This window comes from Alosa pseudoharengus, unplaced genomic scaffold (assembly GCF_046254945.1).
Source record: "Alosa pseudoharengus isolate Yale_2024_CS ecotype anadromous, Long Island Sound unplaced genomic scaffold, YU_APseudo_1.1 YU_APseudo_1.1_scf_3, whole genome shotgun sequence".
Taxonomy (NCBI): domain Eukaryota; kingdom Metazoa; phylum Chordata; class Actinopteri; order Clupeiformes; family Clupeidae; genus Alosa; species Alosa pseudoharengus.
Window position 1 is genome coordinate 30,224,513 of NW_027468718.1, and position 26,064 is coordinate 30,250,576.

General features: G+C 41.5%; 2 protein-coding genes across 2 annotated transcripts; both read right to left on the reverse strand.

Moving 5' to 3' along the window:
- Positions 1-1,253: 1,253 nt before the first annotated feature.
- LOC143099911 (gamma-crystallin M3-like) lies at positions 1,254-16,505 on the reverse strand. The gene is made up of 3 exons (XM_076262822.1): positions 16,465-16,505; positions 1,616-1,858; positions 1,254-1,532 (listed from the first exon to the last, which is right to left on the reverse strand). The coding sequence occupies exons 2-3, from the start codon at positions 1,808-1,810 to the stop codon at positions 1,254-1,256; spliced, it is 474 nt and encodes a 157-aa protein (XP_076118937.1). The 5' UTR covers positions 1,811-1,858; positions 16,465-16,505.
- A 1,099-nt stretch (positions 16,506-17,604) lies between these two features.
- Positions 17,605-18,312, reverse strand: LOC143099912 (gamma-crystallin M3-like). Its single transcript, XM_076262823.1, has 3 exons — positions 18,298-18,312; positions 17,967-18,209; positions 17,605-17,883 (listed from the first exon to the last, which is right to left on the reverse strand). Exons 1-3 carry the CDS (start codon positions 18,310-18,312, stop codon positions 17,605-17,607), a joined length of 537 nt encoding a protein of 178 aa, XP_076118938.1.
- Between the last annotated feature and the right edge of the window lie 7,752 nt (positions 18,313-26,064).

A 26,064-nucleotide genomic window follows, 5' to 3' on the forward strand; every position in this document is an offset into this window, starting at 1 on the left:
GTTAATAACGCGTTTAACTGACAGCACTAGTTTTTTTCAATGCCCATTATTTTAATTTCCCGAATGTTCATGGAAATTCATCTCTTTTTTTTCAGAGACTCTATTGCCCATTACAGTGGGAAAAGGGTTTATTGTGAATGTGTAATAATTTTTTGTTGATGTTAAAAGTTAATTAACTCATTGGCTGCTAATGACGTCTATAGACGTCAATTTAAAGGAGAAGTTCGGTGTGAAATTGACCTTAGCTGTACTGAAAGATGTTGCCGAGTACTCACATGTGTCCAATAGGCACCTTCGCTCACCCCCTAGCATTCCAAATTACGCCGTTTTTAGCCGAGTAGCTGTGGGGGCATAGCGTAGCCTATGCAACTAAATCGCTATTTTTACACCATTAAAAAGGTTCCAAGTAACTCCACACTGCATTGGTAGACTTCTGAGGGTCTTGGAACCTTTTTAATTGTGTAAAAATAGCGATTTAGCTGCTTAGGCTACGCTATGCCCCCCACAGCTACTTGGCTAAAAACGGCGTAATTCGGAATGCTAGGGGGTGAGCGAAGGTGCCTATTGGACACATGTAAGTACTCGGCAACATCTTTCAGTACAGCTAAGGTCAATTTCACACCGAACTTCTCCTTTAAATACGACTGTTGACTGGCATTGACCTCTATAGATGTCAATTACGTTTTTCAACGGGGCGGGCTGGGGAACAATCTGGCGGAGCTTGTCACTAAAAATCAGGCTTGTAAACAGAGAATGTACTAGCGAACTGACCTGCTAGGTGGCCGCAGTGTCAGTTTGGATGGGAGATGAGAAAAGACCATAGACAGTAGAAGAATACTAAAGCTGCTGAAGCCCTATGGCGAGTCCCTTTACACACTCCTGTACAGTAGGTGGCGGTATACACACAGAATGTTGTAATCCGCCAATAAAAAAGAAGACAACCTATGGCTAAATCCAGAGTGGTACAGAAAACAGCTATATGATGTCTATGGCGAAAGCCTATAAGAAGAAACGGGTTGTTCACAACTAAACAACTTTTTGTGCTATATTTAGTGTTGATTTGCTACTTTCATTCGTGTCTCATGTGAAACAATGAAATAGGCAATATGGCCCCTGTGCAACATGTTTGAATAACCAGTCAGGAAAATACTCTTCCACTTTTTTATTTGAAATTCCAGATGAACATTAATTATTACTGTATTACTTCATAAATATATGTAGAAAAGGAATCGTTTAAATCAAGCGGAATAAGTTTACATGCAGGAATCCATGATGCGCCTCATGCTCATGAACCTCATGTTGCTCATTCCCATCTCCCTGAAGCTTCTGTACTCGCCAGGCCTCATGTACATCATTCTGCCTCTGAAGTGGGGCTGCTCATACATGAGCCAGTGGCCATCCATAACATTGCAGGACTGGCAGTCAGACATACGGTAACGGTCCATGATGGAGTCACAGTCGTCCATCAGCTCCATCATCTGTCCACCGAAGTTCTCCCTCTCGTAGATCCTCATTCTGAACTGTCCTCTGTGCTGTACAGACAAAAGTTCAATAAGCGTTTTACTCCAATAATTATCATTAATTATCAGTAGCATCTGACATGAAACTTATTTACCATGGGGATCATGCGGCAAGATCTGATGCAGTCGCTCATGCCCATCATGCGCATGTAGTCAGAGTACTCGCCCCTCTTCATGAAGTACTGGTTACCCATGAAGTTGGGACGGTCGTAGACCATGAAGCAACCGCTCTCCACCCTGCAGGAGTGGCAGCGGCTGAGGTAGGAGTGCATGTCAGGGCAGTCACTCATGCACTCATAGGAACGACCCTGGAAGTTCCTGTCCTCGTAGAAGATAATCTGTTCAAAGAGGAAGTGAGATTAATAATCAGTACCACTAGTTTGTTAGATATGATTCATACATAATGGTAGCTGCCTCTAAACTTACCTTGCCCATGGTCATGATTGCGGTTGTAGTTCTGCCGAGAACAGTTAGCACTGATGTCCTGGCTGTGTTAACCCCTTACTTTTATACCTGACAAACCTCAAAGAAAAAGTGCCCCCTATTGTGTTAAGTCAGCCAGTAGGAGAGCTTTTGTTTTGATAACACACGCCTAAGCCCCATAGCAGATGAACAGCTGTTTAGTCTTGCGCAGGGGGCGTGTTCGGTTGGTATAGGTGCGGAGCGCTCTGACCATTCATAATTTGTGTTATCACAACTCATTCTGCTAGATGTCAGAGCGGAGTCTGGGGAGTGCCAGAAAGCTAGTAGCACTGGTCCAGCACTGCAAGTAGACATAGTAGCCTCAGGCAGTGGCTTACACTGACCTTGTGCCCTCTGCGGAAAAGTGTGAATGTCCGCTTGCCTTTTGGCAATCAGGCGTTTGGGGTCAAGCTCGAGTCCAACGAATGCAGTGAGGGAGCAGTTCACCTGTTAGCCTCCAGAATCCAGTCGTCCAAAAATTTTAGTATGCAGATTCTGTCCTGTCTCAGAGGAGCAGGAACCGATAGCCCGAACAGGAGAACTCCCACACCTCTCCTTTGAAAGCAAAACGCAGATGCTTCCTGCGTCTGGGCATTATTTCAAAGTGGAAAAACGCTTCCTTCAGGTCCATGTAGACTAGCCATTCTTCTTAGCAGACACTGGCGAGGATTTGGTGCCGAGTAATCTTTCAGAATGGCACTTGTTTCAATTAGGCATTTAAAGGTCTCAGGTCAAGGATGGTGTAAAAATCTGCTGTAAAAACCCCTATGTATGTCCTCCGCTGGTACTAGCTAGTTAGTTTGCTTTGCCGCCAGCTCGCTGATCTCCTTCCTCACAGCGGCTACATAGTGGGGTGGAACTGGCATTGGGCACACCGCTGTGAATTGTGATTGAGGGCACAGGTGAGCAGCGAGTTGCTTGCATGTTGGCGCATCCCAAGCACCCAACTGAGGCAGAGTGGGACCTAGTGACCCACAGGGGAAGGGGAAGTGTTTTTTTTGTGTGAGGCTGCTTCATGTGACACCAAACTACAAGTGGAGATGGGCAAGGGAGAGCACTGGCTACCACTGTGTGGGGCACGAGGGGAAAGGAGTTCCATGCACAGACCTGGGAGATTCTTTTACACCGGAGCTGGAGTAGGTGATTTTTTTTCTGGCTGACTCAGGTCAGGAATGTTGCTGTGCAGAGCCCTTCGATTCAGATCTGGAGCGCTGTTGTCGAATCCGTTTTGACCAGGACTTCTGCCTGGCGGGAGGGGTAGGAGGTGGTGGTTCCTTATGAGGTGGGCAGTCTCGAAGCCACCTTTAAGCTGTAGTTATCACTGCAGTAGCTTGCAGCTAACGTCACCCGGGGCTCTAGGCAAGCACATGGGTAAAGAGGGGGAGGATGCCCCGGTTTGAGCAGCAGCGGACACCTGAGAGTGAGCCTTCCATCGGTTCAGATGACATCATACGGGGATGACTTCCTATTGGTTAAGGCCAAATGAACCTGACTGAAAGAGAAACAGCCTCTTGACTGTATATGGGAAGTTTATAATAATAATAATAATCTTTATTTATATAGCACTTTTCAAAACAAAGTTAAACAAAGTTACAAAGTTAAAGTTAGTTTAGGAGCTCTGTCTAACACTGCCTGCCTAAAAATGTATGTTTTAAGTGGTGCCGTCTGCTCTGACTGTGTGTGATCAACTAGCTCAAGCGGGTGATCTGGTGGTCTTTTAGAGGTTTTATAAATCAAAAAAACTTCTATAAAAACCAGACCAGGCATCTCATTGAGACCCGTCTCGATATGTTAAAACATGATGAGGTTTTATTGCAATTTTGATTTTTATTACATTATTGGGAAATTATCACATTAATGGGTTCTACAGATTTCATAATCCTGGGTGTATCTCTTTTCAGCATTGCTGGGGCCTAAGCAGCCTCCAGTCCACAATGGCGATAAAAGTGTAATGGAAATACTTGAATGCCTCTGGATTCCTCTAGAAAATGTCACCCCAACCCCTACCATTGATTTAATTCCTCTAAGTTAAAATGCAATGGTGTGCATTACACATTGGTGTGTGTGTGTGTGTGGCTGTCTATGGGAATTGGGAACAAAAATGTAAACGCAACTTCATGCTCATGTTGTGAAATGGCCATTGTCCATTGTATTTTTTTCAAATATGTGCTCAAAATTGTGGGCCTCCAATGTCATTCAGGGTTGTTCAGGGCCTTTCGCTTTGAAGGTGATGGCTTTGGCTGTCTGGCATTGTATGCACAGTTCAAATTATGAGGTTTTTTTGGGGGGGTTGACCCCCTGATTAGAACCTAGACCCCAAAAACAGATAAAAACAACAGTTTGGGAGGATTGCAATATTCAATATAATTAGAGATGTACCGATTGATCGGCTGGTGACCGGAATTGGACGATTTTCACGTGATCGGCCATGACCGGCTGGTCAGTCTGACACATGCCGGTCAAATGAACTTGCGGGCCGCACTTGAAACAACGTCACCCATCTGAGTTTGCAAAGTTCGAAGGAGCTAGCAAAGGCCAGCACTTAGAGCTGGATGTACAAAGAAAGCGCTAATACCAAGTTTTTCTATGCGCAAAAAGCGAACGCTGTGCTTTGCATGGAATTAACTAAGCGGTCACTTCATTAGGCTACGTAAACAGCGCTCATCACCTGTCCCTGGCGCTAATTGTGTGCCCACAGCTGAACCACAAGCGCCGCTGAACGGAGTTAACCGATTGCAACATTAAAAAGAATCAAAGTTTAGCGATCATAGGCTGATAATAAGATGTCAACAAGCAGCGGCATACAGAATAGGCCTAGTAGTTCTACTCCACTTAAAAATACTCAAACTATTTACTGCACGTAGACTAAGGCTATTTACTGCACGTAGACTAACACCAAAGCACTTTTCCTCTGTCGCACACACGCTATTTGTTTATCCAACAATGGCTTTGGAAATAACAATGTCCACAGACAAGGTAGAGTATATTGCATGATTTTATGAAAGTTTGATGTATTGCGACATGAGAAGCAAGTTTGTAGTTTCTTATGTCTCATTCCATCGAACTACAGATCCGCTACCCTATCTGGCAAACTTACATAGTGCAGTTATAGCCGATAGAGCGCCGCGAAGCGAATGCAGAAGTGCCGTTCACCCTGTTACGAGCCTATTAGAAAGGCAAACAAAAGTTGAAGTTGCTTAATTTGACATAGTAGCCTACAGTAAAAAAACACTGGTGCTCGGAATAGCCTACTAATTCAGCTGTCTCTGAAAGGTTCTATGTATTTAACCAGAATTTGGATTAATGTTTTTCAAAACACACGCCCTGTTTTCATACATATATGGCGGATCACCTAATCAATCGCTATTAGCACTTCTCTTAGCACACTCCCCTGTGTTTCCATTAATGCATATGAAAATATGTTCCATGGCAACATGTTCAATCATGACAATTGTTTTTGTATTTTTAGTTGGATATTGGATGTGAGAAGAAAAAAATGGGTGTTCCATAACACAGTGCATTTAGTAGTGTGTGAAATGAATGTCCCACACTGGGAAGCATTATAGTTTGATACTGCATCTGAAGTTAGACTTGAAGAAGAAACTGTCACCTGTTCCATTTTTGTTAACAGCCATTCCATTATTGATAAGTTAATTACATTTATATGTTAACATGTTCTATTAAAGAAAAGATGGAAAATAACTCTTTGTGTGTGCTGTAAAGTGGTTAGAAGAAATGAAATCAGAATCGGCTAAAATCAGTATCGGCAGGTCAAACTCTCGGTGCGGTCATCGTGCAAATGACCCTAGGGTGAGAACTTCATAGGGTGAGAACTTCAAACAGCCCATTAGTATTTTGATGGTCACCGGCGCATTTGAAGGAATCTACTTGCACGCAAGACCGTATGGAACAGGTATTCCACTAAATCATGCTTTACTAAAACCTAGCAGATTATAGCCTACACGCATCTGCACTCGTCTGTTATTTGAACTCATTGGCAAAGTGAAACTAACTTCACCGTGGTCTCATAGTCAACAACAAAACAGTTATACACAGTTAATTTCACTATTGACTGACAATAGGTTACCATCGAAAACATAACCTGAAAAACACTTACCCCAATAATGTTTGAATGACAAAATAAAAAACCTAAGGACATTTATCCTGCAGAGAAGTTGCTGCTTACATCTTGTGACAGTGCATCTTCAGCTGTGCTTCATGCCTCTCGCTAGACCAGGTTTTTTTTAGTCAGATGCGTAACGTTTTATAGATAGTGTACGATAGTGATTTTGTGGTCACGGGATCAGGAAGATCTCATCGCTGCACTGCAAAGACGGCTTATCTAATAAATCTAACCAAGTGTTATTAATCTTATATCAGGATTAAAAATGTAATCCATATTGTTTTCAGTTTAAATAGACTTACCTAGTGCTTTCACGTAAAATCATTTCACTTAATTTAAGTAGAGTTTGACTCCTTTTAAGATGTCTCATCCTGAAAACAAGCAAATTTGTCTGCCAGTGCATTAACCAAATTTGTCCTAAAAACAAGCAAATTTGCCTGCCAGTGCGTTAAGTAAATTTGTCTTGATAAGACTGTAACGGCGCTATGTCGGGCACTAAGAAAAAGCAAGTTCAGGCGCCAGGCAGGCCTATCAATCCTGCCACTAAATAATAATTAAACAAAGCTACCGCCAGCCATATCAAATAATATTAAAAATAAACAGACAATAACCAAGGTTTCAAGCCACACGTCTTTACTCCTTACCAAATCAACCAAAAATAGACGTGCATCCGACAACAACACAAATACACACCAGCCGTGCCGGTTATCCACAACAGAAAATAAACAATATAGGCTACAACACAAAAGTCCAAAGTCTCTAGCTCACTCGTCAGTGAGATACCCCAAAAACTAAACAAAAGTTATCAGTGTGCGTGTATGTAGAAGAAAAGAAAAGGATATCAGTGTGTTTGAACTGTGTACTGTATGTAGGCTATGTTGCGGGAGTGGGTGTCTGCGTATGTTAGCGTGCGTGCATGTGTGTGTGTGTAGGGGAGACAAGCAGAGTAAGAGGGTGTGTGTGTGTGTGTGTGGAGGAGAGGAGCAGAGCGAGGGATTTAAGCTCCACTGCAGCGTGGAGTCACTCAGGGCCAGTTCAACCGAGCAGCAAGGAAAAGTAGGATTCGACTCACAGTTTCTGGAGGGGCTGTTTTGGTCTGTCCGGGAAAGTCTAGGCTACTTCACTCGGCTCGAAAACAACAGACCGGGCCATTGACTTCACTTCGATGCTAATGTTGCTCGTCTTGAAATCTCCCCAGAGTATCCTTAACTCATTGAATGCCAAGCTGTTTTCGGGAGCGTTGTCCTAGAGTGCCAGCAATCTAGACCATTGTTGATGATTTTTGTACAGCCACAGCATATTCTGTGTTATAGCTATGAACACATACGATAGCTCGATTAAAAGGTGAGACTTTAAGCTCTCGGTGGGTGCAAACCGTGTAGTTCTACACGCCTCTGTTCCTGAGAAATCCCGAGCTAAACAGTGGCTAGTTTTCATCAAAATCGCTGTTTTTTTTCTAGAAATGGAGATATAACGTCTTTCATGAAATATGAAGTGTTGCCTGTTACTTACTTGTGTAAACGTTCCGGGAAGTGATCAGCGAGACCTGGCGAGACTGCCACCTAGTGATAGACCCACGAAAATGGCCTGTTTTTGACCTGACGTGCATGCGTCACTGATTCGACCCAAAGCGGCAACCGAGTTATGATAAAATGTCCAGATTGTGCGTTTTCATGAGTTTCACGATCGTCATATATTTCATTTCCATTCATCACAGAGTTCCCAAAATCACATATAAGGTGTGTTAGAGTGTCTAGTTTCGTAATTTAAAAAAAAAAAAGCGCTTACGTTTTTGGCACTCAACGCATGGGAAGGAAAAACGTAATATTACGTTTTTGGCACTCAATGAGTTAAGGCTCTCGATACTCCTTTTGGCGCTGGTGCTCTCACTGCTTTTGGACCGCGTTAATTCCGCTTCTCACTGTGCTTTACTCGATGCTCTCCCCCCCATCAATGCTACAAACTGGCATCTAAACCAAATGCCAGCTTACGGCCACACCCCCCTCAATCAGTCTCGCTACAGGTGCTTCTTATTCCAGAGCAGATGAAATGATTAAGTAGCGTCAATTATGTTACTTGTGTTTGTGTTTGCAGTGTATGCGTGTGCTTCTGGAAAATTGAAAACAATTAACGTTGAGACAGGGTGAAATGAATTCCGCCACAAGACTCCTTAAAAAAGTCAAAGTCTTCCTAAATTAAGTCAAACTGATGTTTTGAGAGAGTGGTAGGTAAGTCTCCTCATACTGAAAACAATCCCAAATAGATTGTTTGATCTTAATATAAGATTAATAACACTTGGTTAGATTTGATTTTTTGCAGTATGATAAGTCTCTCACATGAAATAACAGTTCAAACAGTTGCTTTAAAGTGTAGTTGTCATTTAAGACACATGACGATAGAGTAGCCATATTCAATAATGACAAATAACATGGTTTGTTATGGTTTGCCTAACCCAGAGCATAGTACCTCCTGTTCATGTTTGAAACATTATCTTTCTTTCCTTTATTTTTATGAACGCCACTAGAGCTAGCATTTTTTTTTCAGCTAGCGCTGTTTTTCTCAGCATTTTTCTGTTGATTTTCAGCCATTTTTGGAAGTTTGGGGTCTTCCTGGAGGGCACTTGTTTGAAAGTGACTCGTTTGAAAGGGCACTCGTTTGAAAGTGACTAAGATATCCAGTAATTTTCCTATTTAAAACTTGTCTCTTTTCAAGTTAGAAAAAGTGTAATAAGACTAATAAAAACTAAAAACGTGGCGATTTTCTAGGCTGACTTGACATGGAACTATACTCTCATTCAGGCGTAATAATCCAGTCACTAACCAATTTGTCTGCTGCAGCTCAACCTTGTTGCTGGAAGTTAGCCTACGGGGACTATTTTCAGGTGCTGCATGATATTGTGCTGTTGCGCCCATAGTGTTCCTTGATTATTACGCTGGAATGAGAGTATAATTAGTGGGTTTGATCGATCCAGCAAGCCCGCTATTGTTCTTCTTAAGTTTACTTTATTTATTTATTTATTAGTGGGTTTGATCCAGCAAGCCCACTATTGTTCTTCTTAAGTTTACTTTATTTATTAGTGGGTTTGATCCAGCAAGACCACTATTGTTCTTCTTAAGTTTTCTTATTAGTGGGTTTGATCCAGCAAGACCACAGTGGAGCAAGCCCACTATAGTTCTTAAGTTTTTTTTCTTTCTTTCTTTCTTTCTTATTCCTTTTCACCCACTTTTTGTACGAACTACTGCTCCTAGACCGCTTGAGCTATCGACGCGGTTCCAACTCCAAAAATCCATGCCCCTGATCAAACCCAGTCTTGCAGTTCCTCGGAACCGCAATTCTAGTTTATTAGTGGGTTTGATCCAGCAAGCACACAGCACTATTGTTCTTCTTAAGTTTTCTTATTTATTAGTGGGTTTGATCCAGCAGGCCCACTATTGTTCTTCTTAAGTTTACTTATTATTATTAGTGGGTTTGATCCAGCAAGCCATGCTGTGGGCTTGTTCTTCTTAAGTTTACTTATTATTAGTGGGTTTGATCCAGCAAGCCCACTATTGTTCTTCTTAAGTTTACTTTATTTATTAGTGGGTTTGATCCAGCAAGACCACAGCATGGCTGGGCTGGGCTGTCTGTGTATATGAAGGTGTGTGCATGTAACTTTTGACCAGTATGTCCGATTTTCATGAATGAGGTACCGTTGGAATCCTCGAATGAAGCCCAGTTCAATGCCTTGCCAGCACTAAGTGTAAAGGTAATGTAAAAAAAGATGAGACAAACCATGTTGATACAGGTCATTAAAAATATATATATATATATTTTCCAAATCCATTCAGCCCAGTTCAATGCCTTGCCAGCACCAGTTGTAAAGGTCATGTAAAAAAAGATTACAAAAATAAATAAATAAAGTATTTTCCCAATCCATTCAGCCCAGTCCTATGCCCAGCTAGCTCCATTCAAACTTAGTCATGTGTAAAGTTGTATAGTTATTACATTGAGAAACACACTTTCATACAGATATTATGCACATCCACGCATCATTACTATTCAAGTTAAGTTACTCATCATTGCCCGGCAAGAAGTCCACAATCAATTCAATTGTCTTGCCACGATCTGTGGAGCTTACAGACAACGTTATATTACTATAGGTTCTGTATGCTATTTAAAGCCGACCTAACGATGAGTCCCTTCATGACGGTGTGTTGCAATGCATTCTGGGCGCTGTGCTGTGATCCGACGGCTCGTCACATGACCCACCAAACACAACGATGCTTGAACCAGAGCGCTTGAACTAAACGTAGTAAAAATAAATAGCTACCAAGGCTCCAAATAGCAACACACTACACCGTAGCATAATGAGGGTATCTACATGTAAACCGAAGCATTCAGAACTGTGTAAGTTTACAGGCAGTTTATTAAAAAGAAAAACAGTACCGTTCACGTCTCGTTCACACAGACGGGCGCCATCTTGAGACAACACAACTCTCTGGGATGTGGCGTAATCTCGCGTGAAACCTTGTTGCCAGAACAGCAGGAAGAGGTAACAGGATAGCAGCACGAAAGATACACAGGATGCACACGGAATTCGAACGAATTTGAAGACATCGAAGAACGAACCCTTCTTCTTCCCCCACTTCGAACGTTATCACTCGATTGAATGGGCGTTATCAATCGTAATCAGCCTCATAGTTATGGGTTAGAAGGGACCATCTACACCTTCTAGCAGGTTCAGAAGGCTGTTATCATCGATTCACATGGTTGACCACGATACGAACACATTGGGATCCCAGAATCCAATCAGAAACGGAAATTACCGAGCAGGGACGGGCTAAAACGAAGAATTTAAATCGGGAAAGGTGGTGAGATGTGTTAGTGTACGTTTCCTGAAACGGAAATTACTGAGCAGGGACGGGCTAAAACGAAGAATTTAAATCGGGAAAGGTGGTGAGATGTGTTAGTCTACGTTGCCTTGTGTTGCACACATGCATTTGGTATTATGATTTGTGGTTAGATCTGGGGTCACGCTTTTATGGCTTAGCCTTGGCTACTTAAGGAGGTAGGCTAACGCAGTCCTGGTTATTGAGGTATGTAAACGCTTGAAAAACGCAGAAGAGCCCCGTATAAGAGCCCCAGTGTGATAGGCTGGTTGCTGTCATGTGACACACGCCACCACAAGAAAGCGGAAACGCATCGTAGAGCGAGAGCTGGCTGTGTGGGGTAAGTTAAGTTAAACTACGTAAATTTAGTAAATAATAATAATAATGTTGTTTTTTTGTTGTTGTTTCGAACAAAATATAGGGATACTTATCCTGACTAAAACTCCTTCATGCTGTAAAACAACTAGAATCACGCGAAATTAGTGCAATTTCTTAGTCAATGTAAAAGACGGACAAATACGTGATAATTAGCTAAATAAATCATTATTCACGACACGTTATGGTTAAAGTATCGAAATGAATGCGATGGTGATACAATCAATGATGTCAGTTTCACGTAATAAGCTATTTGTTTCTTTGGCTCTGGGTAATTGAAATTAGCAATTTCTTAGTACAATTCAATGTCTTATAATGGTAAAAGACGTGGACAAATACGTAATAATTAGCCAAATAAATCATTGTTCACGACACGTTATGGTTAAATTATCTATGTCTATGAATTGCAGTAGTGATCAAATGAAAAAGGAAAGAAAGGTGTCCTGATGTGTTGTTTAGGGATGGTCCTGCAATGTTTTCTCGACATATCTTTATGCCCCCCCCCCTACTTATGTTTTCACAGATCCTTGCTCCTGATATCCTGATGTATGGGTTGCATTTCATTATATGACTCCAGCAGAAAACTCACAGAAAGGAGAGTGGTGTCAAACTACAAGACAGCCAGTATGTAAGCAAGGCCTTGATTGTCCTTGTTTGGCTACTCATTTGTCTACTTCCTTAAGAGGCTGAAGCATGCTGGCCTTGACACCTCAGTCCTTGCTTCCATTAACAGCTGTGTTATGGAGTGCATCCTCACATCATGGTCTACTGCAGCGGTGGATACAGAGCACAATTGGCAGGTATTTTACGTCACTTTTACATTACTTTTACTGTGATTTTGCTAGATATGGTCGCTGTGCTAAATATAGGCCCATAATGTAGATCGAGAAACGCATTGTACAGCTGACACATCTTGGGCTATACTATTAAGGGACAGCTGAATTGACCACCTAAACCATATATTTTCTGAATGCCTATAGCCTCTAGATGTCAATTAATATACATTAAGACATGTACCACCTTCCTACTGACTTTGGTGCATCATAAGGCGTACATAGGCCCATAATGTAATTCGAGAAACGCATTGTACAGCTGACACATCTTGGGCTATACTATTAAGGGACAGCTGAATTGACCACCTAAACCATATATTTTCTGAAAGCCTATAGCCTCTAGATGTCAATTAATATACATTAAGGCATGCCCCACCTTCCTACTGACTTTGACATATCATAAGGCGTACATAGGCCCATAATGTAATTCGAGAAACGCATTGTACAGCTGACACATCTTGGGCTATACTATTAAGGGACAGCTGAATTGACCACCTAAACCATATATTTTCTGAAAGCCTATAGCCTCTAGATGTCAATTAATATACATTAAGACATGTACCACCTTCCTACTGACTTTGGTGCATCATAAGGCGTACATAGGCCCATATTGTAGATCGAGAAACGCATTGTACAGCGGATACATCTTGGGCTATACTATTAAGGGACAGCTGAATTGACCACCTAAACCATATATTTTCTGAAAGCCTATAGCCTCTAGATGTAAATTAATATACATTAAGACATGTACCACCTTCCTACTGACTTTGGTGCATCATAAGGCGTACATAGGCCCATATTGTAGATCGAGAAACGCATTGTACAGCGGATACATCTTGGGCTATACTATTAAGGGACAGCTGAATTGACCACCTAAACCATATATTTTCTGAAAGCCTATAGCCTCTAGATGTAAATTAATATACATTAAGACATGTCCCACCTTTCTCCTGACTTTGACAATATACAAAATAGTGCCATGTATACATTTATGTCCTCCAAAGTTTGCAGGAAGGTGGGCCATGTGCTAGTGTATGTTAACTCACATGTACAAGTGACAGGCTTTAAGAAAATATATGGTTTGCATGGCTGAAACTGCTTTGCCTTTGTGTTGGAGCTCAAAATGATCTAAACATATCTTAAATTTCTCTCTTCTACTTATGTTTTCACAGATCCTCGCTCCTGATATCCTGATGTATGCATTCCATTTCATTATATGACTCCAACAGGACACCTACACAAAGGAGCTGTTAAAGCATTGTCCTTCTACAAACAACAAGACAGCGAGCATGTAAACAAGGCCTTGTTTGTCCACTTCCTGAAGGGGCTGAAGCATGCTGGCCTTGACACCTCAGTCCTTGCTTCCATTTACAGCTGTGGTGTGGAGCGCATTCTCACATCCTATGGTCTGCAGCGGGTGGTGTCATCGCGTTATTTATCATCGTTTGTGTAAATCTTACACATCTTACACAAAAGTCTAAAATAATCTAAACTTCATTCACTCTCCATGTATAGATCAAGATAGACTTGCAGAACAGGCTGCAGGGCAACAGTCTGATAGCCTGCATGAAAGCATAAATGGTCCGCACTTGTTAAAGAGTGCAATTATCAAAGGGCCCTTGAATTGTGTTTTTTTAAACCAAGGAGGATGGCTGTAGCGATGCTGTCAGCTCTGCCATAAGCAGTGACTGTGATTACGTTTGCACATTTTGAAAATGTTGTTTTTCTTTCTTTTGCATTCTTTTCCACTTCATTGTTGTATAGTTTGTATAATGTTTGTTAAAGTTGCACACATTAATTCACTGTTCTTATTTGTAAACATTTGTATAGTGTGGTATAGTTTGTATGGTGGAGTCTTTATTGTATCGCACAAACAAGAACACCCCACCCCACCATACCACTTTGACTAACCAATTTTCTGCGGGAAACCCTGGAGGCTTTCTACAGGTATTTTGTGAAACATAGGGGTTGCTATGGTAGTGGTTGCTAAGCTATTGCTAGGGTAACTGAGAAGGTTGCTATGGTGTTGCTACAGGATATAGTGGTTGCTATGCAGGTTTATAGGGTAATCCTTTTGGTTGCTAGGTTGGTGATAGAGTAACTGAGAAGGTTGCTAGGGTGTTGCTAGAGTAGATATGGTGGTGGCTATACTAAATTAAGTGGTTGCTATGCTGGTTGCTAGGGTAATTGAGATGGTTGCGAGGCTAGTCATGTTGGTTGACTATCAAAGTGGTTGCTAGGTTGGTATTGTACAGGTGGTTGCTAGGTTGTTGATAGGGTAACCAAGAAGGTTGCTAGGGTGTTGCTAGGGTAGATATGGTGGTTGCTATTCCAAATAAAGTGGTTGCTATGCTGGTTGCAAGGTTAATCATGTTGGTTGCAACGGTGGTTGCTCGGTTGACATTTTGGTGGTAGTTGTGAGGTTGTTGGTAGGGTAATTAATATGGTTGCTAGGTTGTTGCTATGGTTCTTATGTTGGTTGCTAGGTTGTTGCTAGGGTTACTTAGAAGAATTTTGTTCAGCTAATACATTTTGGCCTACACTATTAAGGGACAGCTGAATTGACCATCTAAACCATATATTTTCTTAAAGCCTATAGTCTGTAGATGTCAATTAATATGAATTAAGACATGTCCAACATTCCTACTTACTTTGGTGCATCATATAGGCTTAAGCAATACTGCTATTTTTGCTCTTAGACTAAAAATCCATAATCACTTTAAAAACGCTAACTGATTACAATAGTTTTTGAAAGTCAATTTTTTAAAATCATGCTTGAAATTGTAACCATATTCTTTATTGAGTTATGTTAATTGACTATAATACTATTGTATTGTCATCCTTCTTTGGGACTTGAGTACTTCAATATCCCCTTCATGTATCAATGTACATTAATATCAATGTACATTAAAGCATCTTTGATAGTAAAGGACTCTCCATGTAAATAATTACTTGAATTGTCTTTCACTTGTACTGGTTCTATATGTTTGGACCACTGATTGACTGCACTCTGGTTTTCATCAGCAAGGTCAAGGCTTAAATTAACCTCAGATAAGTCTGTTTTCATCCCATGCATTATATGTGCTAATGTTGTGAAGTAATTGGTGTGACCCTACAAAGGTCTGTCTGACCTATGACCTATTAACCTAGGGTTAGTAAATATGTGATCGGAGTGAAATTACCTCACACATTCAGAAACCTCAAAGTGAAATGACCTCACACATCCAGGAAGCTACAGCAATACAAACTCAGCTACAGGTCTCAAATACGGCAAACCAGTTGCCAATTTCTATGCCCTTTATATCAATTTGTGCCACATGTTATTAGTTGAAAATTACTGGTGTAAGCTTATCTGACCTGTTTGACCTTTGCAATTCATGGACATGTACACATTGGTTTCGCATTTCTAAGTAGAATATCACTGATTAAATTTGACATGTAACATCCTTGGATGACAAAATATAGTGAAATGGACTCAACCCTCACATATTCACAGACTCTATAGCATCCCCTAGAAATCCAATATTTCCTATATTTGGCTCCGCCTCCTGGCAACACACAAGTCAATAGATGTCCCAAATTTGACAAACTAGTTTATCATCCCGTGTATCAAAATATGTGCCACATGTTGGTACTATCTTGAATTAACTAGTGTAATCATATCAAGGCCTGTCTGACCTATGCAAATTATGATATCATATAGGCTACATTTAATTTGCTTCACGCCCCATTTTAGCGGAAAACAAGTTAACATACATATATATCATTGATTCTAATGGGAAAGACAGATAGCCTAATTACACCTTGACGTTACATCTAGTTATTAATTTACAGGCCATTCAATAATTTTACTAAAATTACACGGCAGTTATAAAGAATTATGTGTATGTAACTTACTCATGTCGAAACGATGTAGGCAACATTATAACCCATTCAGCACGTACTAGCTACACTTACCATATCCCATGTAAAACGGTTAGCTTGCTAGCTAGCTAACTGTATAACTTCAGTATAACAGGCATAGCCAATTATCTCACCTAGTTGTAGGAAAAAGGCTACGTTCATATTACAAGTGATAGAATGAATGTGTGACTTATGTTTAGTTGATGTTATGACATGTAAAGTTAAGCTTGCCGAACTTAGTTATAGTCAGCCATGGGCAGTTTGACTGTGCCTACATTCGTGACACTCCTGTTAGTAGGCTAAACTGGAAAGAGCAAAAAATAGGAACGTAATGGTCACATTAATCCCATAAACACACAGTTAACTCCAGATACACCAACCTTATTTTGTGCCTTTTATTCACGTTTGTTTCAAGATTTAGTAAGTACAACCCCTTTTCGCTCCCCACTTCTATGTAGCATAGGTTTCCATTATCCAAACAGCTCCCTTTCCCCATAAAAGGGGGCTTGTACATGCAGCACGGTCTAGCTAGATCCAGTGTGGTGTTGTAGTTGTTCTAACGTTACTAGTTGTTGCAACAGCTTGTGAAAAAACTACAAAGTTTGTTACACCAAAAAGAATGTTAATCTCGCGATAAAATAGGTTTACGTTAACGCCGTTAATAACGCGTTTAACTGACAGCACTAGTTTTTTTCAATGCCCATTATTTTCATTTCCCGAATGTTCATGGAAATTCATCTCTTTTTTTTCCAGAGACTCTATTGCCCATTACAGTGGGAAAAGGGTTTATTGTGAATGTGTAATAATTATTTTGCTGATGTTAAAAGTTCATTAACTCATTGGCTGCTAATGACGTCTATAGACGTCAATTTAAATACGACCGTTGACTGCCATTGACCTCTATAGATGTCAATTACGTTTTTCAACGGGGCGGGCTGGGGAACAATCTGGCAGAGCTTGTCACTAAAAATCAGGCTTGTAAACAGAGAATGTACTAGCGAACTGACCTGCTAGGTGGCCGCAGTGTCAATTTGGATGGGAGATGAGAAAAGACCATAGACAGTAGAAGAATACTAAAGCTGCTGAAGCCCTATGGCGAGTCCCTTTATACCGCCACCTACTGTACAGGAGTGTGTACACACAGAATGTTGTAATCCGCCAATAAAAAAAGACAACCTATGGCTAAATCCAGAGTGGTACAGAAAACAGCTATATGATGTCTATGGCGAAAGCCTATAAGAAGAAAGGGGTTGTTGTACTCATACAATTTCTTTGAAGTTGGCAGGTCTGAAAAATCACAACTTTTTGTGCTATATTTAGTGTTGATTTGCTACTTTCATTCGTGTCTCATGTGAAACAATGAAATAGGCAATATGGCCCCTGTGCAACATGTTTGAATAACCAGTCAGGAAAATACTCTTCCACTTTTTTATTTGAAATTCCAGATGAACATTAATTATTACTGTATTACTTCATAAATATATGTAGAAAAGGAATCGTTTAAATCAAGCGGAATAAGTTTACATGCAGGAATCCATGATGCGCCTCATGCTCATGAACCTCATGTTGCTCATTCCCATCTCCCTGAAGCTTCTGTACTCGCCAGGCCTCATGTACATCATTCTGCCTCTGAAGTGGGGCTGCTCATACATGAGCCAGTGGCCATCCATAACATTGCAGGACTGGCAGTCAGACATACGGTAACGGTCCATGATGGAGTCACAGTCGTCCATCAGCTCCATCATCTGTCCACCGAAGTTCTCCCTCTCGTAGATCCTCATTCTGAACTGTCCTCTGTGCTGTACAGACAAAAGTTCAATAAGCGTTTTACTCCAATAATTATCATTAATTATCAGTAGCATCTGACATGAAACTTATTTACCATGGGGATCATGCGGCAAGATCTGATGCAGTCGCTCATGCCCATCATGCGCATGTAGTCAGAGTACTCGCCCCTCTTCATGAAGTACTGGTTACCCATGAAGTTGGGACGGTCGTAGACCATGAAGCAACCGCTCTCCACCCTGCAGGAGTGGCAGCGGCTGAGGTAGGAGTGCATGTCAGGGCAGTCACTCATGCACTCATAGGAACGACCCTGGAAGTTCCTGTCCTCGTAGAAGATAATCTGTTCAAAGAGGAAGTGAGATTAATAATCAGTACCACTAGTTTGTTAGATATGATTCATACATAATGGTAGCTGCCTCTAAACTTACCTTGCCCATGGTCATGATTGCGGTTGTAGTTCTGCCGAGAACAGTTAGCACTGATGTCCTGGCTGTGTTAACCCCTTACTTTTATACCTGACAAACCTCAAAGAAAAAGTGCCCCCTATTGTGTTAAGTCAGCCAGTAGGAGAGCTTTTGTTTTGATAACACACGCCTAAGCCCCATAGCAGATGAACAGCTGTTTAGTCTTGCGCAGGGGGCGTGTTCGGTTGGTATAGGTGCGGAGCGCTCTGACCATTCATAATTTGTGTTATCACAACTCATTCTGCTAGATGTCAGAGCGGAGTCTGGGGAGTGCCAGAAAGCTAGTAGCACTGGTCCAGCACTGCAAGTAGACATAGTAGCCTCAGGCAGTGGCTTACACTGACCTTGTGCCCTCTGCGGAAAAGTGTGAATGTCCGCTTGCCTTTTGGCAATCAGGCGTTTGGGGTCAAGCTCGAGTCCAACGAATGCAGTGAGGGAGCAGTTCACCTGTTAGCCTCCAGAATCCAGTCGTCCAAAAATTTTAGTATGCAGATTCTGTCCTGTCTCAGAGGAGCAGGAACCGATAGCCCGAACAGGAGAACTCCCACACCTCTCCTTTGAAAGCAAAACGCAGATGCTTCCTGCGTCTGGGCATTATTTCAAAGTGGAAAAACGCTTCCTTCAGGTCCATGTAGACTAGCCATTCTTCTTAGCAGACACTGGCGAGGATTTGGTGCCGAGTAATCTTTCAGAATGGCACTTGTTTCAATTAGGCATTTAAAGGTCTCAGGTCAAGGATGGCATAATTCTTTTGAACAATGAAGTATCTGCTGTAAAAACCCCTATGTATGTCCTCCGCTGGTACTAGCTAGTTAGTTTGCTTTGCCGCCAGCTCGCTGATCTCCTTCCTCAGAGCGGCTACATAGTGGGGTGGAACTGGCATTGGGCACACCGCTGTGAATTGTGATTGAGGGCACAGGTGAGCAGCGAGTTGCTTGCATGTTGGCGCATCCCAAACTGAGGCAGAGTGGGACCTAGTGACCCACAGGGGAAGGGGAAGTGTTTTTTTGTGTGAGGCTGCTTCATGTGACACCAAACTACAAGTGGAGATGGGCAAGGGAGAGCACTGGCTACCACTGTGTGGGGCACGAGGGGAAAGGAGTTCCATGCACAGACCTGGGAGATTCTTTTACACCGGAGCTGGAGTAGGTGATTTTTTTTCTGGCTGACTCAGGTCAGGAATGTTGCTGTGCAGAGCCCTTCGACTCAGATCTGGAGCGCTGTTGTCGAATCCGTTTTGACCAGGACTTCTGCCTGGCGGGAAGGGTAGGAGGTGGTGGTTCCTTATGAGGTGGGCAGTCTCGAAGCCACCTTTAAGCTGTAGTTATCACTGCAGTAGCTTGCAGCTAACGTCACCCGGGGCTCTAGGCAAGCACATGGGTAAAGAGGGGGAGGATGCCCCGGTTTGAGCAGCAGCGGACACCTGAGAGTGAGCCTTCCATCGGTTCAGATGACATCATACGGGGATGACTTCCTATTGGTTAAGGCCAAATGAACCTGACTGAAAGAGAAACAGCCTCTTGACTGTATATGGGAAGTTTATAATAATAATAATAATAATCTTTATTTATATAGCACTTTTCAAAACAAAGTTAAACAAAGTTACAAAGTTAAAGTTAGTTTAGGAGCTCTGTCTAACACTGCCTGCCTAAAAATGTATGTTTTAAGTGGTGCCGTCTGCTCTGAATGTGTGTGATCAACTAGCTCAAGCGGGTGATCTGGTGGTCTTTTAGAGGTTTTATAAATCAAAAAAACTTCTATAAAAACCAGACCAGGCATCTCATTGAGACCCGTCTCGATATGTTAAAACATGATGAGGTTTTATTGCAATTTTGATTTTTATTACATTATTGGGAAATTATCACATTAATGGGTTCTACAGATTTCATAATCCTGGGTGTATCTCTTTTCAGCATTGCTGGGGCCTAAGCAGCTTCCAGTCCACAATGGCGATAAAAGTGTAATGGAAATACTTGAATGCCTCTGGATTCCTCTAGAAAATGTCACCCCAACCCCTACCATTGATTTAATTCCTCTAAGTTAAAATGCAATGGTGTGCATTACACATTGGTGTGTGTGTGTGTGTGGCTGTCTATGGGAATTGGGAACAAAAATGTAAACGCAACTTCATGCTCATGTTGTGAAATGGCCATTGTCCATTGTATTTTTTTCAAATATGTGCTCAAAATTGTGGGCCTCCAATGTCATTCAGGGTTGTTCAGGGCCTTTCGCTTTGAAGGTGATGGCTTTGGCTGTCTGGCATTGTATGCACAGTTCAAATGATGAGGTTTTTTTGGGGGGGTTGACCCCCTGATTAGAACCTAGACCCCGAAAACAGATAAAAACAACAGTTTGGGAGGATTGCAATATTCAATATAATTAGAGATGTACCGATTGATCGGCTGGTGACCGGAATTGGACGATTTTCACGTGATCGGCCATGACCGGCTGGTCAGTCTGACACATGCCGGTCAAATGAACTTGCGGGCCGCACTTGAAACAACGTCACCCATCTGAGTTTGCAAAGTTCGAAGGAGCTAGCAAAGGCCAGCACTTAGAGCTGGATGTACAAAGAAAGCGCTAATACCAAGTTTTTCTATGCGCAAAAAGCGAACGCTGTGCTTTGCATGGAATTAACTAAGCGGTCACTTCATTAGGCTACGTAAACAACGCTCATCACCTGTCCCTGGCGCTAATTGTGTGCCCACAGCTGAACCACAAGCGCCGCTGAACGGAGTTAACCGATTGCAACATTAAAAAGAATCAAAGTTTAGCGATCATAGGCTGATAATAAGATGTCAACAAGCAGCGGCATACAGAATAGGCCTAGTAGTTCTACTCCACTTAAAAATACTCAAACTATTTACTGCACGTAGACTAAGGCTATTTACTGCACGTAGACTAACACCAAAGCACTTTTCCTCTGTCGCACACACGCTATTTGTTTATCCAACAATGGCTTTGGAAATAACAATGTCCACAGACAAGGTAGAGTATATTGCATGATTTTATGAAAGTTTGATGTATTGCGACATGAGAAGCAAGTTTGTAGTTTCTTATGTCTCATTCCATCGAACTACAGATCCGCTACCCTATCTGGCAAACTTACATAGTGCGGTTATAGCCGATAGAGCGCCGCGAAGCGAATGCAGAAGTGCCGTTCACCCTGTTACGAGCCTATTAGAAAGGCAAACAAAAGTTGAAGTTGCTTAATTTGACATAGTAGCCTACAGTAAAAAAAAACTGGTGCTCGGAATAGCCTGCTAATTCAGCTGTCTCTGAAAGGTTCTATGTATTTAACCAGAATTTGGATTAATGTTTTTCAAAACACACGCCCTGTTTTCATACATATATGGCGGATCACCTAATCAATCGCTATTAGCACTTCTCTTAGCACACTCCCCTGTGTTTCCATTAATGCATATGAAAATATGTTCCATGGCAACATGTTCAATCATGACAATTGTTTTTGTATTTTTAGTTGGATATTGGATGTGAGAAGAAAAAAATGGGTGTTCCATAACACAGTGCATTTAGTAGTGTGTGAAATGAATGTCCCACACTGGGAAGCATTATAGTTTGATACTGCATCTGAAGTTAGACTTGAAGAAGAAACTGTCACCTGTTCCATTTTTGTTAACAGCCATTCCATTATTGATAAGTTAATTACATTTATATGTTAACATGTTCTATTAAAGAAAAGATGGAAAATAACTCTTTGTGTGTGCTGTAAAGTGGTTAGAAGAAATGAAATCAGAATCGGCTAAAATCAGTATCGGCAGGTCAAACTCTCGGTGCGGTCATCGTGCAAATGACCCTAGGGTGAGAACTTCATAGGGTGAGAACTTCAAACAGCCCATTAGTATTTTGATGGTCACCGGCGCATTTGAAGGAATCTACTTGCACGCAAGACCGTATGGAACAGGTATTCCACTAAATCATGCTATAAAACCTAGCAGAGTATAGCCTACACGCATCTGCACTCGTCTGTTATTTGAACTCATTGGCAAAGTGAAACTAACTTCACCGTGGTCTCATAGTCAACAACAAAACAGTTATACACAGTTAATTTCACTATTGACTGACAATAGGTTACCATCGAAAACATAACCTGAAAAACACTTACCCCAATAATGTTTGAATGACAAAATAAAAAACCTAAGGACATTTATCCTGCAGAGAAGTTGCTGCTTACATCTTGTGACAGTGCATCTTCAGCTGTGCTTCATGCCTCTCGCTAGACCAGGTTTTTTTTTGTCAGATGCGTAACGTTTTATAGATAGTGTACAATAGTGATTTTGTGGTCACGGGATCAGGAAGATCTCATCGCTGCACTGCAAAGACGGCTTATCTAATAAATCTAACCAAGTTATTAATCGTATTGTTTCCATATTATTGTAATCCATATTGTTTTCAGTTTAAATAGACTTACCTAGTGCTTTCGCGTAAAATCATTTCACTTAATTTAAGTAGAGTTTGACTCCTTTTAAGATGTCTCATCCTGAAAACAAGCAAATTTGCCTGCCAGTGCGTTAAGTAAATTTGTCTTGATAAGACTGTAACGGCGCTATGTCGGGCACTAAGAAAAAGCAAGTTCAGGCGCCAGGCAGGCCTATCAATCCTGCCACTAAATAATAATTAAACAAAGCTACCGCCAGCCATATCAAATAATATTAAAAATAAACAGACAATAACCAAGGTTTCAAGCCACACGTCTTTACTCCTTACCAAATCAACCAAAAATAGACGTGCATCCGACAACAACACAAATACACACCAGCCGTGCCGGTTATCCACAACAGAAAATAAACAATATAGGCTACAACACAAAAGTCCAAAGTCTCTAGCTCACTCGTCAGTGAGATACCCCAAAAACTAAACAAAAGTTATCAGTGTGCGTGTATGTAGAAGAAAAGAAAAGGATATCAGTGTGTTTGAACTGTGTACTGTATGTAGGCTATGTTGCGGGAGTGGGTGTCTGCGTATGTTAGCGTGCGTGCATGTGTGTGTGTGTAGGGGAGACAAGCAGAGTAAGAGGGTGTGTGTGTGTGTGTGTGGAGGAGAGGAGCAGAGCGAGGGATTTAAGCTCCACTGCAGCGTGGAGTCACTCAGGGCCAGTTCAACCGAGCAGCAAGGAAAAGTAGGATTCGACTCACAGTTTCTGGAGGGGCTGTTTTGGTCTGTCCGGGAAAGTCTAGGCTACTTCACTCGGCTCGAAAACAACAGACCGGGCCATTGACTTCACTTCGATGCTAATGTTGCTCGTCTTGAAATCTCCCCAGAGTATCCTTAACTCATTGAATGCCAAGCTGTTTTCGGGAGCGTTGTCCTAGAGTGCCAGCAATCTAGACCATTGTTGATGATTTTTGTACAGCCACAGCATATTCTGTGTTATAGCTATGAACACATACGATAGCTCGATTAAAAGGTGAGACTTTAAGCTCTCGGTGGGTGCAAACCGTGTATTTCTACACGCCTCTGTTCCTGAGAAATCCCGAGCTAAACAGTGGCTAGTTTTCATCAAAATCGCTGTTTTTTTTCTAGAAATGGAGATATAACGTCTTTCATGAAATATGAAGTGTTGCCTGTTACTTACTTGTGTAAACGTTCCGGGAAGTGATCAGCGAGACCTGGCGAGACTGCCACCTAGTGATAGACCCACGAAAATGGCCTGTTTTTGACCTGACGTGCATGCGTCACTGATTCGACCCAAAGCGGCAACCGAGTTATGATAAAATGTCCAGATTGTGCGTTTTCATGAGTTTCACGATCGTCATATATTTCATTTCCATTCATCACAGAGTTCCCAAAATCACATATAAGGTGTGTTAGAGTGTGTAGTTTCGTAATTTAAAAAAAAAAGCGCTTACGTTTTTGGCACTCAACGCATGGGAAGGAAAAACGTAATATTACGTTTTTGGCACTCAATGAGTTAAGGCTCTCAATACTCCTTTTGGCGCTGGTGCTCTCACTGCTTTTGGACCGCGTTAATTCCGCTTCTCACTGTGCTTTACTCGATGCTCTCCCCCCCCATCAATGCTACAAACTGGCATCTAAACCAAATGCCAGCTTACGGCCACACCCCCCTCAATCAGTCTCGCTACAGGTGCTTCTCATTCCAGAGCAGATGAAATGATTAAGTAGCGTCAATTATGTTACTTGTGTTTGTGTGTGCAGTGTATGCGTGTGCTTCTGGAAAATTGAAAACAATTAACGTTGAGACAGGGTGAAATGAATTCCGCCACAAGACTCCTTAAAAAAGTCAAAGTCTTCCTAAATTAAGTCAAACTGATGTTTCGAGAGAGTGGTAGGTAAGTCTCCTCATACTGAAAACAATCCCAAATAGATTGTTTGATCTTAATATAAGATTAATAACACTTGGTTAGATTTGATTTTTTGCAGTATGATAAGTCTCTCACATGAAATAACAGTTCAAACAGTTGCTTTAAAGTGTAGTTGTCATTTAAGACAATAATGACAAATAACATGGTTTGTTATGGTTTGCCTAACCCAGAGCATAGTACCTCCTGTTCATGTTTGAAACATTATCTTTCTTTCCTTTATTTTTATGAACGCCACTAGAGCTAGCATTTTTTTTTTCAGCTAGCGCTGTTTTTCTCAGCATTTTTCTGTTGATTTTCAGCCATTTTTGGAAGTTTGGGGTCTTCCTGGAGGGCACTTGTTTGAAAGTGACTCGTTTGAAAGGGCACTCGTTTGAAAGTGACTAAGATATCCAGTCATTTTCCTATTTAAAACTTGTCTCTTTTCAAGTTAGAAAAAGTGTAATAAGACTAATAAAAACTAAAAACGTGGCGATTTTCTAGGCTGACTTGACATGGAACTATACTCTCATTCAGGCGTAATAATCCAGTCACTAACCAATTTGTCTGCTGCAGCTCAACCTTGTTGCTGGAAGTTAGCCTACGGGGACTATTTTCAGGTGCTGCATGATATTGTGCTGTTGCGCCCATAGTGTTCCTTGATTATTACGCTGGAATGAGAGTATAATTAGTGGGTTTGATCCAGCAAGCCCGCTATTGTTCTTCTTAAGTTTACTTTATTTATTTATTTATTAGTGGGTTTGATCCAGCAAGCCCACTATTGTTCTTCTTAAGTTTACTTTATTTATTAGTGGGTTTGATCCAGCAAGACCACTATTGTTCTTCTTAAGTTTTCTTATTAGTGGGTTTGATCCAGCAAGACCACAGTGGAGCAAGCCCACTATAGTTCTTAAGTTTTTTTTCTTTCTTTCTTTCTTTCTTATTCCTTTTCACCCACTTTTTGTACGAACTACTGCTCCTAGACCGCTTGAGCTATCGACGCGGTTCCAACTCCAAAAATCCATGCCCCTGATCAAACCCAGTCTTGCAGTTCCTCGGAACCGCAATTCTAGTTTATTAGTGGGTTTGATCCAGCAAGCACACAGCACTATTGTTCTTCTTAAGTTTTCTTATTTATTAGTGGGTTTGATCCAGCAAGCCCACTATTGTTCTTCTTAAGTTTACTTTATTTATTAGTGGGTTTGATCCAGCAAGACCACTATTGTTCTTCTTAAGTTTTCTTATTAGTGGGTTTGATCCAGCAAGACCACAGTGGAGCAAGCCCACTATAGTTCTTAAGTTTTTTTTCTTTCTTTCTTTCTTTCTTATTCCTTTTCACCCACTTTTTGTACGATCTACTGCTCCTAGACCGCTTGAGCTATCGACGCGGTTCCAACTCCAAAAATCCATG